The 12,857-nt window shown below is 34.6% G+C and overlaps 1 protein-coding gene across 1 annotated transcript; it reads left to right on the top strand.

Moving 5' to 3' along the window:
* Nucleotides 1–241: 241 nt before the first annotated feature.
* LOC132294933 (uncharacterized) lies at nt 242–10,270 on the top strand. The gene is made up of 3 exons (XM_059792964.1): nt 242–788; nt 1,534–1,701; nt 9,608–10,270. Exons 1-3 carry the CDS (start codon nt 497–499, stop codon nt 9,829–9,831), a joined length of 684 nt encoding a protein of 227 aa, XP_059648947.1. The 5' UTR covers nt 242–496; the 3' UTR covers nt 9,832–10,270.
* The last annotated feature ends 2,587 nt before the right edge of the window (nt 10,271–12,857 follow it).

Below are 12,857 nucleotides of genomic sequence, written 5' to 3'. Positions count from 1 at the left end.
CAAAACGGTGCAGTTTTTCACCATTCTTTAAATTAGTTGACATAGTTTAACGTATATAAATTTTAAATATCACATATTTTAAAAAATATTTAATTTAAAAGATCCAAGTCTAAAACGTATATACCTCAATATCTAATAAACACCTCATTATTGCCACATAAATAATGATATAATCCGAAAATTATTATGGAGACAGCTTCATATTTAATCACGCGTGTGGCACGGGCACTGTGAGTATTCTAAGAAAAGCTTCATCTAATGTCCGAAATGGGCCGCATTATCCACGTGGAGAAGACCATCACTGATACAAAGTATTCACATTAGACGGTGGTATCAATCTCGATTCACTCCGATCAACCCTAATTTGAAAAAAAGGTGGGACCATCATTTTCTCCACATTCATTTTTTGTGAAACCGACTTGTACGCGAAGAAACGAATGAATCAAAAGAATGAAGATACGGATTTGAAGAGGGCGTGATCGAATCGTATGTGTGTATGCATATGCAAATGTCGATTCTAATGAGAAGTGGTGTTCGGGCTTTGATCGGAAGTCGAAGGAGTTCTTTGCCGTTGATTTACTCGCGTTTCTCATCGTCACCGTTAACTTCATCATCACCGGCGTCGGGGACTGTAGCTTCCGGTGCCGCCGCTGATGTCGCCGGAGAAGGTCTGCTGTTGGAGGAGGAACCGCCTTCCACCGCCACCGTCGCGGCGAAGGCTGCTGTACCATCTCTACTTCAGCCTCGAGTCGTCGTTTATGATGGGGTCTGCCATCTGTGCCACGAAGGTGATTCTCATATACTCTCTCTCTATATACATATGTATATCAAAATGCTCGTTTGTATAATTCTGAAAGCAAATGCCGATTAGCTTTACCATGAGTTTTTAATTATTGTGCCGATTGAAAATTTCATTGTTGTTACTTGTGCTTTTTTGCTTTTGTTTGTCAATGACGCTAAGAACCGATATATAACTTTCTATATATTATGCATATGAATCATTTGATGATTATCTGATTAACTTCTGCTAGGTATTGTTGCTACTGGTTTCACTTTTTGGAGAATTTGCGAGAAAAAACCATAGTTGATTTAAGCTAATTTTGGTGTTCATTCAATTTATTTCGAAATCACTAGAATTTAATCCTTTGTTTAATCTATGGAAATGGAATAAGCTCAAAAAATGTACTCATGATGTTGTAGAAGGATGTCCGTTACTGGCATTGTAATATTACGAAATTATACTAATGAAGAATTGCACTACATTTATCACAAAAGAGTGTTTGATGCATCTTATTTTATAGGAATTGAAGATTTTTATTCGATCCTGAATTCTTTGTTCCAACCCTAGAGCTTTTTAGTGTTCATAATCAAATGCTGTTAGGTTTCTTTCTTCCTCCAGATAATCCAGAATAAACCCTGTTTACTCAGAATAGTTTTTCTGTGCATTTCACAACCTTGTTATGCATCCATGAATGCGTCGTCAACACAAAATAAACTGATGCTAAATTGTTTTTTCACTAATTTGTTTTGCAGGGGTGAAGTGGGTGATAAAAGCAGACAAGCACAGGAAGATCAAATTCTGTTGCCTTCAGTCTAAGGCTGCTGAACCTTACATGAGACTTTGTGGTGTCGACCGAGAGGATGTTCTCCGCCGCTTCCTGTTTGTTGAAGGCCTAGGTTCATACCACCTAGGTTCCACTGGTTAGGACCCTTTCTTCTCTCTCAGAATATTTATAAGTCCATGTATAATTTTATAATATTGTTGTGTATAGTTTGTCTTATAAGCGTTGTGTGCATATATTTTCTAACAAGGAAATAAAGTGACATATGTTTTGAATTCCTTTCAAATTACTTATAAAAAAAAAACTTTCAAATTAGTTTGAGCTGTAATTGATGGGAGAACATTTGCCGTCCTTGTTTCACCTTTGGCAACATCATTTGTTTTACTCTTGCTGTATTCAAAATACAATCAGGCTGAATAATTTGATCTTGAAACCGTTTTAATTGCAATACTAGGTCTCTTGAAATCAAGCTACTTGTGGAGGTCAAATATATTAGTGAAAAATCTAGTTTGGGAATTATTTATAATTTTGTATGTGGCCCAGTCTACTCTCATTAGCAATATGCTGATTATTAAAACCATATCAGTAGTTGATAATTCTACAAACTAGGAAATAATAAGTTGATAATTCTACAATTGAGATGCTCTGGTACCAATTGAGAAAATTTGGGACCCGAGACTCTCATACATTACAGTATGCTATGCCTAATTGGAAGGTGGTGAATAGATCTTTTGAACACTTGGATAATTTTTATCGAATATCAATTTTATCGATCAATTGAAGTTGAATAATCAATCAATAAGCCTATAAAAATAGGTCAAGTGTAAAAATGTAAAGCATAAAACATCCACACACATGAACACCAATTTTAATGGGGAAAACCCAACTGAAAAAAAAATCATTGGATCTAGTCCAGGAAAATCAAATCCACTATGAAAATAAAATTAAAAATTGTGCTAGGTTAACAGTTACCAAACCCTAGAATCTATAGTTACTCGTTGACACAGACTGATTCATCAAACTCAGTCTTAGAGTCACTAGGCACAGTGGCACACAGTTTACACTGTTGATATATTCGATTCTCTAATCCGTGATTTGATCTCCAATGACTAGTTGTCCAGTCCTTTGATGTGTAGGTGATGTGGTTGATTAATCTTTAAGTAATCAATGAAGCTCTTTGCTTTAGAACTTAATCACACAATATAATGGTATATTCAATGAAGAACCTCGGTTGTGATTGAAAAATAAAGCTCCCAATCTCTTGCAATTGTGTAGTTGTGTCTCTTATTATTTATTTATTGATGTTTATAGAACTCTAAGATACCTTTTTATAGTGTTGGAGTGATTAGAATTTGATTAGGAATGCTTTGAAAAGTTTAGAAACCTTCAGACTTGGAGTCGTGTCTTTTATCGAATTTGGGCTTCTGTGCGATTGATTGATGCATTGGTCGCCACCTTCTGGGTTTTCTCGATTGATCGAGCTTTCGGTCAAGCTATTTTGGTGTAACTTCGATCGATTGACGATCGATCGAGCTTTTCTGCTGAACTCGACAGCACATAACCTCGCTTCTGATCCTTCGTTGAGGGGTCAAATGGACTGGAATTTAGGTGTATAATATATTATTTATTGAGTTCAGTTTCTGAATATATAAAGACCATCACAACATTCCAAACTTTAAATTTTTAGTGATTCTTTTTAGGACATAGAGGTCAATTTTCACTAGGTAAAGTCTTTATCAAAATTAACTTTCGAAATGGTTTTCAACTGATTCAAATTAAAGCTTTCTAACCAACATTAAGGATTTCAAATTCATTTCCTAATAAAATTGTGTTGAATGTTAAATTCTATAAATATATTCAAAATAATTAATAATTATTTTTAAATTAATCTCAATTTAATTTAAATTTCCTATAAGCCAATCTTAACCATTTTTTCTTGAACAATTAGGAATATATAGAAATAATCACTTCAGATCCTATTGTGTCTTAAGTCACTTATCTTCTCTATATCGTGTGAATGATGAAGCTTGAAGTAAGATAATGATGTGATCTTCTGGCTCCATTTTCTATCTACAATCACAGCTTCAATGTTGATGCTAACCTTACACTGAAGTGACACCAAATATAGATTTTGAAAGCATTTGCTTACGGAATATGCCAACACAGGACACTTTTTTGCACGGTAGTAATTTATATATTTGTTCTACACTAATTTCAATGTGCATGCAAAACTGATTGCACCATATGATATAGATAGCTCAACTTCAGAAGATTGTTTTTCTCTTGATGTCTACTTATCAAAACCCAGGGAAGGAAAAACAAAAGTTTCTGGCATCTCTATCTAATACTGAAAGTAATTGAGTCAGCACAGCCTGGCCCCTAAATCCCAGGTGCTCATCCTGACAAACTCAACAAACCTCGAAGACCTGAATGCTCTTATTCGCTATTGAACGAAAATTTTTAGTAAAGTCAATTCATGGACTTAAGAAGATCTTGACAAACCTCTTTTAATGAATGAACTACATGTTCAGGCACCTTGTAGAGCAAAGAGACTTCTATAACTTTTGTTTGTCCAGCTCTAAGTGAATTGGCTTTAGGCATTGAGAAAGCTTGGTTGAAGGGCAGGCTTTACTGGTAGGCCATTGCCCATGGCCCTTTATGGAAGCTAAGGCCTCTTTGAAAAAAAACCTAATAAAAATAAAAAACCTAATAGGTTTACCAAAATGGAATTTTTTTTTTTTTTTTTTTTGAGTATGTGTTAGTTTTCTTTACTTTACCATTATAATAAAAAGGGCTAGCCTAGTGCACGAGGCTCCGGCCATTGAAGGGTCCGAGGAGGGTCAGATTTATGCAACCTTACCTCCTCCACATGGAGAGGCTGTTTCAAATTTCAAACTTGTGACCTCCAGGTCAAAACAGAGCGATATACTCAATATATATTTTCTTATGTGGACCCATATAAATAAATTGATTTTAAGATAATTTTTATGTTTTTTATATTTTGCTAGGTAAGTTACACACACACTATTGCACCCAAGAGGGTTGAGCCCTTGACCTTCATTTGAAAGGGGGAGATGCCGAGGTGATACCACTAAACTTACATGCTCAGTGGTAAAATACTTTACATTGTTATTAGAAGTCCAATGCTCTTAAACATTTCAATTTTTTTTTTTTTTTTTTTCATCTTAAAAAATAACAAGAATAGCTTGATTAAAACAAAAGTCGAGAGTTAATTATTGTCATTTATATTACTATATCATGTTTCAAAAATGTCTTCTTCGAGTTTTTGCCTTAGGCCTCATGTTTTTTTGAGCCGGCTGTGTTTGGTTGATGTATAGTCTTATAACTTGAAGAGTTCTATCTCATCCTAATTATACTGCCCGTTAATGTTGCATAGTGCAACCATGAGGTCACAGGCTGAATTAAGAAGCTACATATATGGCTATGTCTCGGAGATTTTTCATAATCCTACAGGAGCCTGAATTAAGAAGCTACAGATATGGCTATGTCTCGAAGATTTTTCATAATCCTACAGGAGCAAGTATTTTTTTTTTTTCTCTTTTTAGGATGGTAGGGTGTTGAACCATGTTTATGATGTTGCTGTTAATTTCTGAAGATGGGACAACCTTATGATTTCAGGTAATATGATGTACTTAAGTTCACTCAGCTCCTAGAAACTGGTAGCGATTTTGCAATTGCGACAGTAACCCCCTTGTCATGGTAAAAAATTCAGATCATTAAGCCAAAGAGAGAAAAATCGGGGGGGGGGGGGGGGGGGGGAAGGGGGAGGGGAATCAGTCATAGTCAATAAGTGGTATGCTCTGAGATTTTTCTTTACAGTATTGATTATTTACAACTTGACTTCAGATTTTTTTATTGGTTTTATTATTATTATTATTTTGATAAGTGATTTTCTTTATTGTCTATTATTGGTCATCTAAATTCTTCTGTTCTAAATATAGTGGAGTATTTGCTAGAAGGGCACCAAAAGGTCTTTTTAAGTTAAATTTGAACGTTAATCAAGAGAATATGTGAGGTTGTATAACTTGGGGATATTTACCATTATACTGAGATTTTACATTTTGAATCCTCATTTTCTTAAATTATGGATGACCATTGTGAAATTCTTCTGTCCTGGAAAGCGGATATGCTACTGTTATATGGAATTCCTATGATGTTGGTCTGTGAAAGACACAATCAAAAAAGTTTAATTCAACTATTTGATGAATTCCTGATCATTGTACTTCTATCTGGGCCATATCTTCAGTCAGAATACAGTTCATGATGTCTTATTCAAAATCCATAGTCTTGACATGCGTTCTTTTTTCTTTTCTCGTCATCGTAGCACTTTCTTTTTATTCCATATTAGATTATTATTCCTTGTCACTGCAACCAGCTGTCTATATATTGACGGCAAAGGAGATATATACAGCCCCACATGAACCTTAGTTTATTAGCTTGGCAGATAACAGTCAGTTGCTCCCTCGGCTTGTGTGGAACCTTAGCTTATTAGCTTCGTAGATAACAGTTAGTTGCTCCCTAGGCTTGTGTGGAACCCTCTGATGGACCCCACTGGTCCCAGGGGGTGTGGTATTATCTTTGGAATGAACCTGTTAGGTCAACAGGACTTAGGTTGGCAAATTTCATGTTCGTTCTCTCTTCAATTATGTGAAGAGGAGCTTTTGTTCTTCTTCATATGATTTAATTACTTTTTTGGATTCTTTGGGGCCTAAGTCCCGGTTCCACTTTTGTAATTGGGACGCGTTCCCTCTTGAACGCCTTTTTTTATGTTATTTTTACTTATCAAAAAAAAAATGTTGGTTGGTGTTAGTTACCCCTTGTCGAAGGGCATAATCAGAATTAAAGCTACATTCAAGGGCAAAAAGTTAATCTTCAAGCACAAGAGTAAAAAGGTTAATTTGATACTTACATATGAACTCACCAATTAGGGTTCATGCATTTATCAATTAAGGTTTCATATGTAATTCATGATTTGATCCACTAATATCTTTTTGATATGCATATAAATGTTTGAAAACTTAGTTAAAATCTAAATCCAAGTTTTTGGAGGACAGGGGACTTTAATTGATCGAAGGATCTGTCGACAGCCACTGGACTAGTAACTCTGCTCGATTTATCGAGCTAAGAAAAATTTGAGTTTCCTTTTCATATTAAACATTTCTTAAAACCCTAAAGTTTCAAGATTCTATGCTCTAGATAAAGTCCTCTAGTGTTTTGAAAACTTTAGACATGCATTATACAGTCACTTTAGCATACTTAAAACATTTGAGTGCATTCTAGTAAATTACCTCCAGTATTGTTTTACATTCATCATTCATAGTCTAATGAGTGTTCATATGTGGGGTTGATCATCTATCATTTCTGAGCCTACAATGATCTCAACACAAAAGTAAGGAGCAATCCTACGGTTCAGATTTGACGACTGGACCAGATATCAAAATACTTAGGAAAGTAGATCTTGTGAGAGCAATTCTGTTCAAGGAGCAGATTCAAGGCCTGAAGATTTGAGTGGACGGTTTGGCAATTGGTCTGTGTCAAGAGGTAGGGTTTGGGAAACTATTAACCTAGTTGTGTAATCTTTTTCTCACATTTTAGATTTGATCTGACTGGACTGAAACCACATAAGAAATCTGTGTCAATTGTGCTTTTCCTTCTACTACGTTTACATTACATATTGATTGTTTTTGTGTTTGGATGCATGATGGATTGAGTAGTTTGTTTAGTATTGGGTTACTTTAATTCTTGAATTGTGGTTAATTCAGTTAAAATTAGCTAACTAGCTTTCAAGACCTATTCACCTCCTTTCTAAGTCTAGATCACGGGTCCTGTGCAACTATATCAGAACCCAGGGTTCTGATCCTAACCCCTTAGAACCTATTTGTGTCATATGCCAGACTCACCAATCCTAAACCTAAAATATGGATAAATGTTAGGGTGCAAACAGAAAGGGTATGAATCCTCTTAGGGCATGATGGATATTCTTTTTGATTTTATCTTTCTATTATGGCTGCATAGTTCTTTTTTTATTTTATTTTTGGCCCCCCTTCCCCACAAGGTAAAATTCTATAACATCTTGGGGATGATTTTGACTTTGGACAATTTGACAAAGAGAGGCAACATTATTGTTAATTGGTGTTGTTTATGTAAAGCTGATAGTGAATCCATGGACCACATTCTTTTGCATTGTCCTGTGGCGTTTGATTGTTGGAGTTTTATTTTTAGTTTGTTTGGTCTTTTTTGGGTAATGCCTAAGCACTCCGCTCAATTGATTAACGCTTGGAAAAGGTGTCCTGTCAAAGAACAAGCTCGGGATTATTGGAAGATTGTTCCACATTGTGTTTGGTGGTGCTTGTGGCGTGAGAGGAATAACAGATCCTTTGAAGGAAAAGAATCGTCTTTAACTACTTTAAAAATTCATATTCTTGGTTCTTTATTCTTTTATGTAAGAGGAAGTGCATGTTCCTCGATTGATGATTTCTTTGATCTCTTGGATTCCATTGGTCCTTGGACCTTTTTTCTAATATATTATTACTTATCAAAAAAAAAAAAAAAAAAGTTGGTCTCAATGTTGATAAACTCTATCCATAGTTCTATAAAAAAAACTTTGAAATTTCCGTGTAGATTGTTTGATATGTATGAAGTGATGTAATTGTGTATGTAATGAATATTATCTAAAGATTTTATCATATGCCTTGTAGTTGGTTATCTATCCTTTTCTTTTCCCTCTTTATCTTCTTACTTCCAAACGGAAGGAAGGTTGAAGGTTTGAGTCAACACCGACCAAACCCCAACCCCCCCCCCCCCGGCCAAAAAAGGAGGAGGAAACACCAGTAACTTGAATTTAAGTAGCTTTCCATTAATTAGCATTGTTTATAGCCAATGCATGTTTGACTTACATGGGGTGTTGGGAGGAAACACTAGACACATTACTTTTGGTTTTATTTTATGTTATGTGGCTTGTCTCAGACTATAACCTCTCATGTCACGCTTGTCAGTCTAAGATTCTACCATTACTTCAGCAATGATCCCTTCATCAAATACTGGTGCTCACTTAATTATTTTTATTTTTATTTATTCTGTCGTATCAATTGCTCTGTGCTACACTTAATTTTTTTTATTCTATTTATTCTGTCATATCAATTGGCTCTGTGCTAGACTGGATGGAACTGAGTAGGTATGGCTAAGCATACAGTAGAGTTTAAAAACTATGACAATGTCTTTCAAATTAGTTAAGAGTGGGTAAGTGTTAATCTTGCACTGTGTGTGTGTGTTTTCCCCCTTTATTTAAGATAATGAGGTTTGATTCTGTGTGATAAAACATTAAACGCCATTGAAGAGGTTTCGTACTTCAGCCTCTATTGAATGGGGACTAGTTCAACCAGTACTGGCTTTCTCCAAAGTATCAGCTTTAGCTATCCATTTCTACCGTTCTGTTTCAAGGTCCTATCATTATGTCTTGCTGCCAAACCCCTCAAATTGAAACACTTTTTACTCTGTTTAAGTATTGGTCAAATGAATAGGGCAAGGTATGTGTTTCCAAAGCCTAGATGCCTCTGTTTTGAAAGTCGCAGGTAAGTTTTTTTTTTCTTTTTTTCTTTTCCCCCGTACTCTGGGAACTTATGGGCCATAGTTTTTTTTTTTTTGGTGGTAAATTCTTTTAGATTTAGTCCAGATGATCTTATTTGATATTGCAACAAAGCTCCTATATACTAGAAATTTATGGAATTTAACATCTTCAGAGAAATCCAATTTCAAGGTTCAATGACATTAGCACCAATAACAGTATTAATAAGAAGCTTTTGGAACATCCTTTCAGATGCTGTAAACACGTGGACTCAAGAATTGGCAGATTTATTCATTGATTATTGCTTCCTTCCACCCCCAACCCCAACCGTTTTCATCCTCTAGTGAATTTATGTTCCACGCGAATGCAGAGTCTTTCTTTGTTAGCCCACATATAGCTATTATTTCATGGTGAATGCAACACTTGAAGTCTAATTTTCTGAATTTATTTGATTATGCAGCTGCACTGAGAGTTCTGTCATACTTACCGTTACCTTACTCTGTGTTAAGCACTCTTGCGATAGTCTCAACACCTTTAAGGGATGCTGTCTATGATTATGTTGCCAAGCGGCGGTACAACTGGTTTGGAAAGGAGGAAGAATGTATAGTTCTACAAGAGAAGGAGATGCTCGAGCGTTTCATTGATAGGGAAGAAATGCTGGATCGCAGCAAATCAAATTTATGAGGACCTCGTTTGATACGATTAGCCACATCTAGGATATCATTTTAGACAGCTGTCATGGTTAATGTTCCTCGGAAGGACTATACTGTAAAGTCGTACATGCACGTTATTCTCGAGCATAGCATCTACGCATGACATTGAACTTAAGTGGGTAGAATACTGGATGTGGTTTTTGACTTTCTTCTCTCGGATTGGAAATGTAGCTATGCTTGATGACAACATGAAGATTTTCCATTTAACGCACTTGTTTGTTCCTGATGCCTGATTTCTCTTGAGCAAAGCCACCCTTGTCACAACCCTAACTCCGATGGTTGCTGCACAAATGAACTTGACATTGTAGTAGGTTATGGCTGGTGTTTGTTTTGAATTGTTTAGAGCCTAAACATTTCAGGAATCCAGACAATACTTAATGTAGCTAAATATAATGCCAATTTACTTGCAATTTGAATCTGAATTCATCTTTTATGTTGAATTGCTTCGGTTTGTACCAAATGGGCAATAGCTTAGCTGGTACAAATCTTCAAAAGGGAGGTCAGGTGTTTGAGCCTCATGTTAGACTTGAACTGGATAATCTTTGTGATTAAACAAAATTAAACGCCATTAAAGAATGGAGTTTTTACTCTGTTTAATTATTATTGGTCAAAAGAATAGGGCAAGGGATATACTTGCAAAGCCTAGATGCCTCTTTTTGCAAGTATTTTTATGATACTTTGAAGTGCTTGGAGCATGTTTTCGTAAACCATGCTTCAGCTCATTCTTTAACAAATTTTTTAGTTCATGTTCAAAATAAATGTCATCCAATTTATGGGGGAACCATGAAAAATGAGCTTCTTCATCTTTCAGTTCTGCTCAATCGTTTTTTTTTTTTTTTTGAGACATAATACATAAAAATAAATAATAATAATAAATTAAATTAAAAAATAATAAATTAATTAAAAAGAAAAAATATAAACATTTATAAGCTTATCGATTTATTTATTTATTTTTCGTATATCTATACTATTATTAAAAGTATAAATAGTTTTGAACCATTTAGAGTTTCATAATATTTATTTTTTATTTTTTATTTTTGTCCTCCAATTCTATTCTCTTTTTAACTCTATAACAATTTACATTTGTTTAATAATATTCTCTATTAATCATTAACCAAAAAAAAAAAATATTCTCTATTAATTTATTGTAATTATATTTTATTTTACCTAATAAAATATATGTTAAAGTCTTTTTTTTAATTAAATAACTAATGGTTAATTACCTAGCTATATACTCCCTCCGTCCCTTATTAGTAGTCTATTTTTCTCTTTTTACGTGTCCCAAATTAATTGTCCTCTTTGAAAAGTCAAAGCATCTTTTCTTTATATTTCCATCATTGTCCTTTATTTTTAAAAAAAAATTCAAACTTTGTAACTATATATATTTAAATTAAAAAAGACAATTTGATAATTTTGAAAGGGGACAATGTATTAATTGCATATCTCTTTAAAAAATTATAAAACCAAAATGGACAACTAATAAGGAACGGAGATAGTAATAAAATCGGACCCTAGGTAGCAAAAACACGGGCGCAGGACATGGACATGACGGTTGACTCCCCAAATTCTAAAAATGTATGACATTAGTACACCGACATGATTATATACAAACATGATTTTTTTTTTTTTTTAATCCATTTAATGAATAAGAGTATTATAAAATATTAATTCATTTCTCATCTCTATATAAGAGTTGCTATGAGATGATTTAGAAAATAAAGTTATGCCCTAGGTCACACGATTCGTTGTACAGGTGCCGCTCCGGAGCTCCGAACGCGAATCAACCGCTTTGGGAGCGGATTCGGTTGCAATTCGTGAAATCAAGTTTTGTAATTCGCGAATTCAGATTTGAAATTCGCGAATTCGGATTTTAAGTTCGCATATGGAGAAGTAGATGAAGCTTTTTGCATCTGGAGAGAGGATGAAGAAGAAGAAGAATGATTGCAGGCTTAATATTGGGGAATGGTAGAGAATCATTGGCCTCCACCTAGACCACCAGATTGATTTCTCCTCTTCTGACCGTGGCTTGTCACATGCCAAGTTTGATATATCCCGCTAGTGCCCTAGCCTCTGTTGAGATTGAGTGGCTTGTAACTTGTTTGGTGCTATACAGCTATACGCATGTGCATATAGATGATGTTTTCTTAGGCCGTTTGGGCCCTTGTTTTAGGCCTCTATTGTTGGCCTTGTTTTGTTCTAAATGCATTCTGCCAATGGCCCAATATAAATTTATCCACCTATTTATAAAATTGTCTAACTTTTCTAAAAACACACACACACATTAATATTCAGTCCATAACAATATATTTGAAATACAATAGCAACAAAAAAATATTTTTAAAATTAGTATAATCATATTTCACATAAAATAAATATATAAACATAAAAATAATTAATATACACACACTTTCATAGCGCTCCTGCTCTCACCTAATTTTAAACTTTGACGCTCTCGCGTTCTCACTCCCGCATTATGTGACTTACATTATGCCATGATTGTATTGATTTTTATATCTCAGTTTTTTTTTTTTTTTTTTTTTCAAAAAATAATAATAATAATAAAAAATAAAAACGTTAAAATGTGTTATTACTTTTAAGATTACCGAACATGACTACCTTATTTTATGTATATAAGACGGCTGTATGTGTTTAAAATAATAAAATTTAATTTTCAATTATGGACATGTACACGAAAGTATCAATTTTCAATTATGGACATGTACACGAATGTATGGATGTTTGATATGGATACAGTCACTTGGTAAAAGTGTATGTGCTTTTCAGATAAAAAATGCGTATAAACTGCCCCAGGGGCATAGCTGTGATGGTTAGAGGTTGGAGGCAGGTTTGAAATGGCCGATATTCGACTCTTCCCAAACCATCTATTCCTCTCGATTGATTTGACTGCTGCTCGTGTTGTGGGGCTGGTGCGCGTGGCACTAGTTTGTAACTTGGGGTGGGGCCTGCCTAGGGGAGTTCTTGTTTCCAATAAAAAAA

Source organism: Cornus florida, unplaced genomic scaffold (genome assembly GCF_030987335.1).
Source record: "Cornus florida cultivar Cherokee Brave unplaced genomic scaffold, ASM3098733v1 CherokeeBrave_3.0.0_Hap2_Chr02, whole genome shotgun sequence".
Lineage (NCBI taxonomy): Eukaryota > Viridiplantae > Streptophyta > Magnoliopsida > Cornales > Cornaceae > Cornus > Cornus florida.
Note: the sequence above shows the minus strand (reverse complement) of the source record. Positions and strands in the feature narration are given on the sequence as shown.

What these genes read in the sequence shown, in the direction of transcription:
- LOC132294933 (XM_059792964.1), top strand. Translation starts at nt 497, where the DNA reads ATGCATATGCAAATGTCGATTCTAATGAGAAGTGGTGTTCGGGCTTTG. An exon ending in CTGCCATCTGTGCCACGAAG is followed by an intron (nt 789 to 1,533) that starts GTGATTCTCATA and finishes TTTGTTTTGCAG; the next exon opens with GGGTGAAGTGGGTGATAAAA. An exon ending in ATACCACCTAGGTTCCACTG is followed by an intron (nt 1,702 to 9,607) that starts GTTAGGACCCTT and finishes TTGATTATGCAG; the next exon opens with CTGCACTGAGAGTTCTGTCA.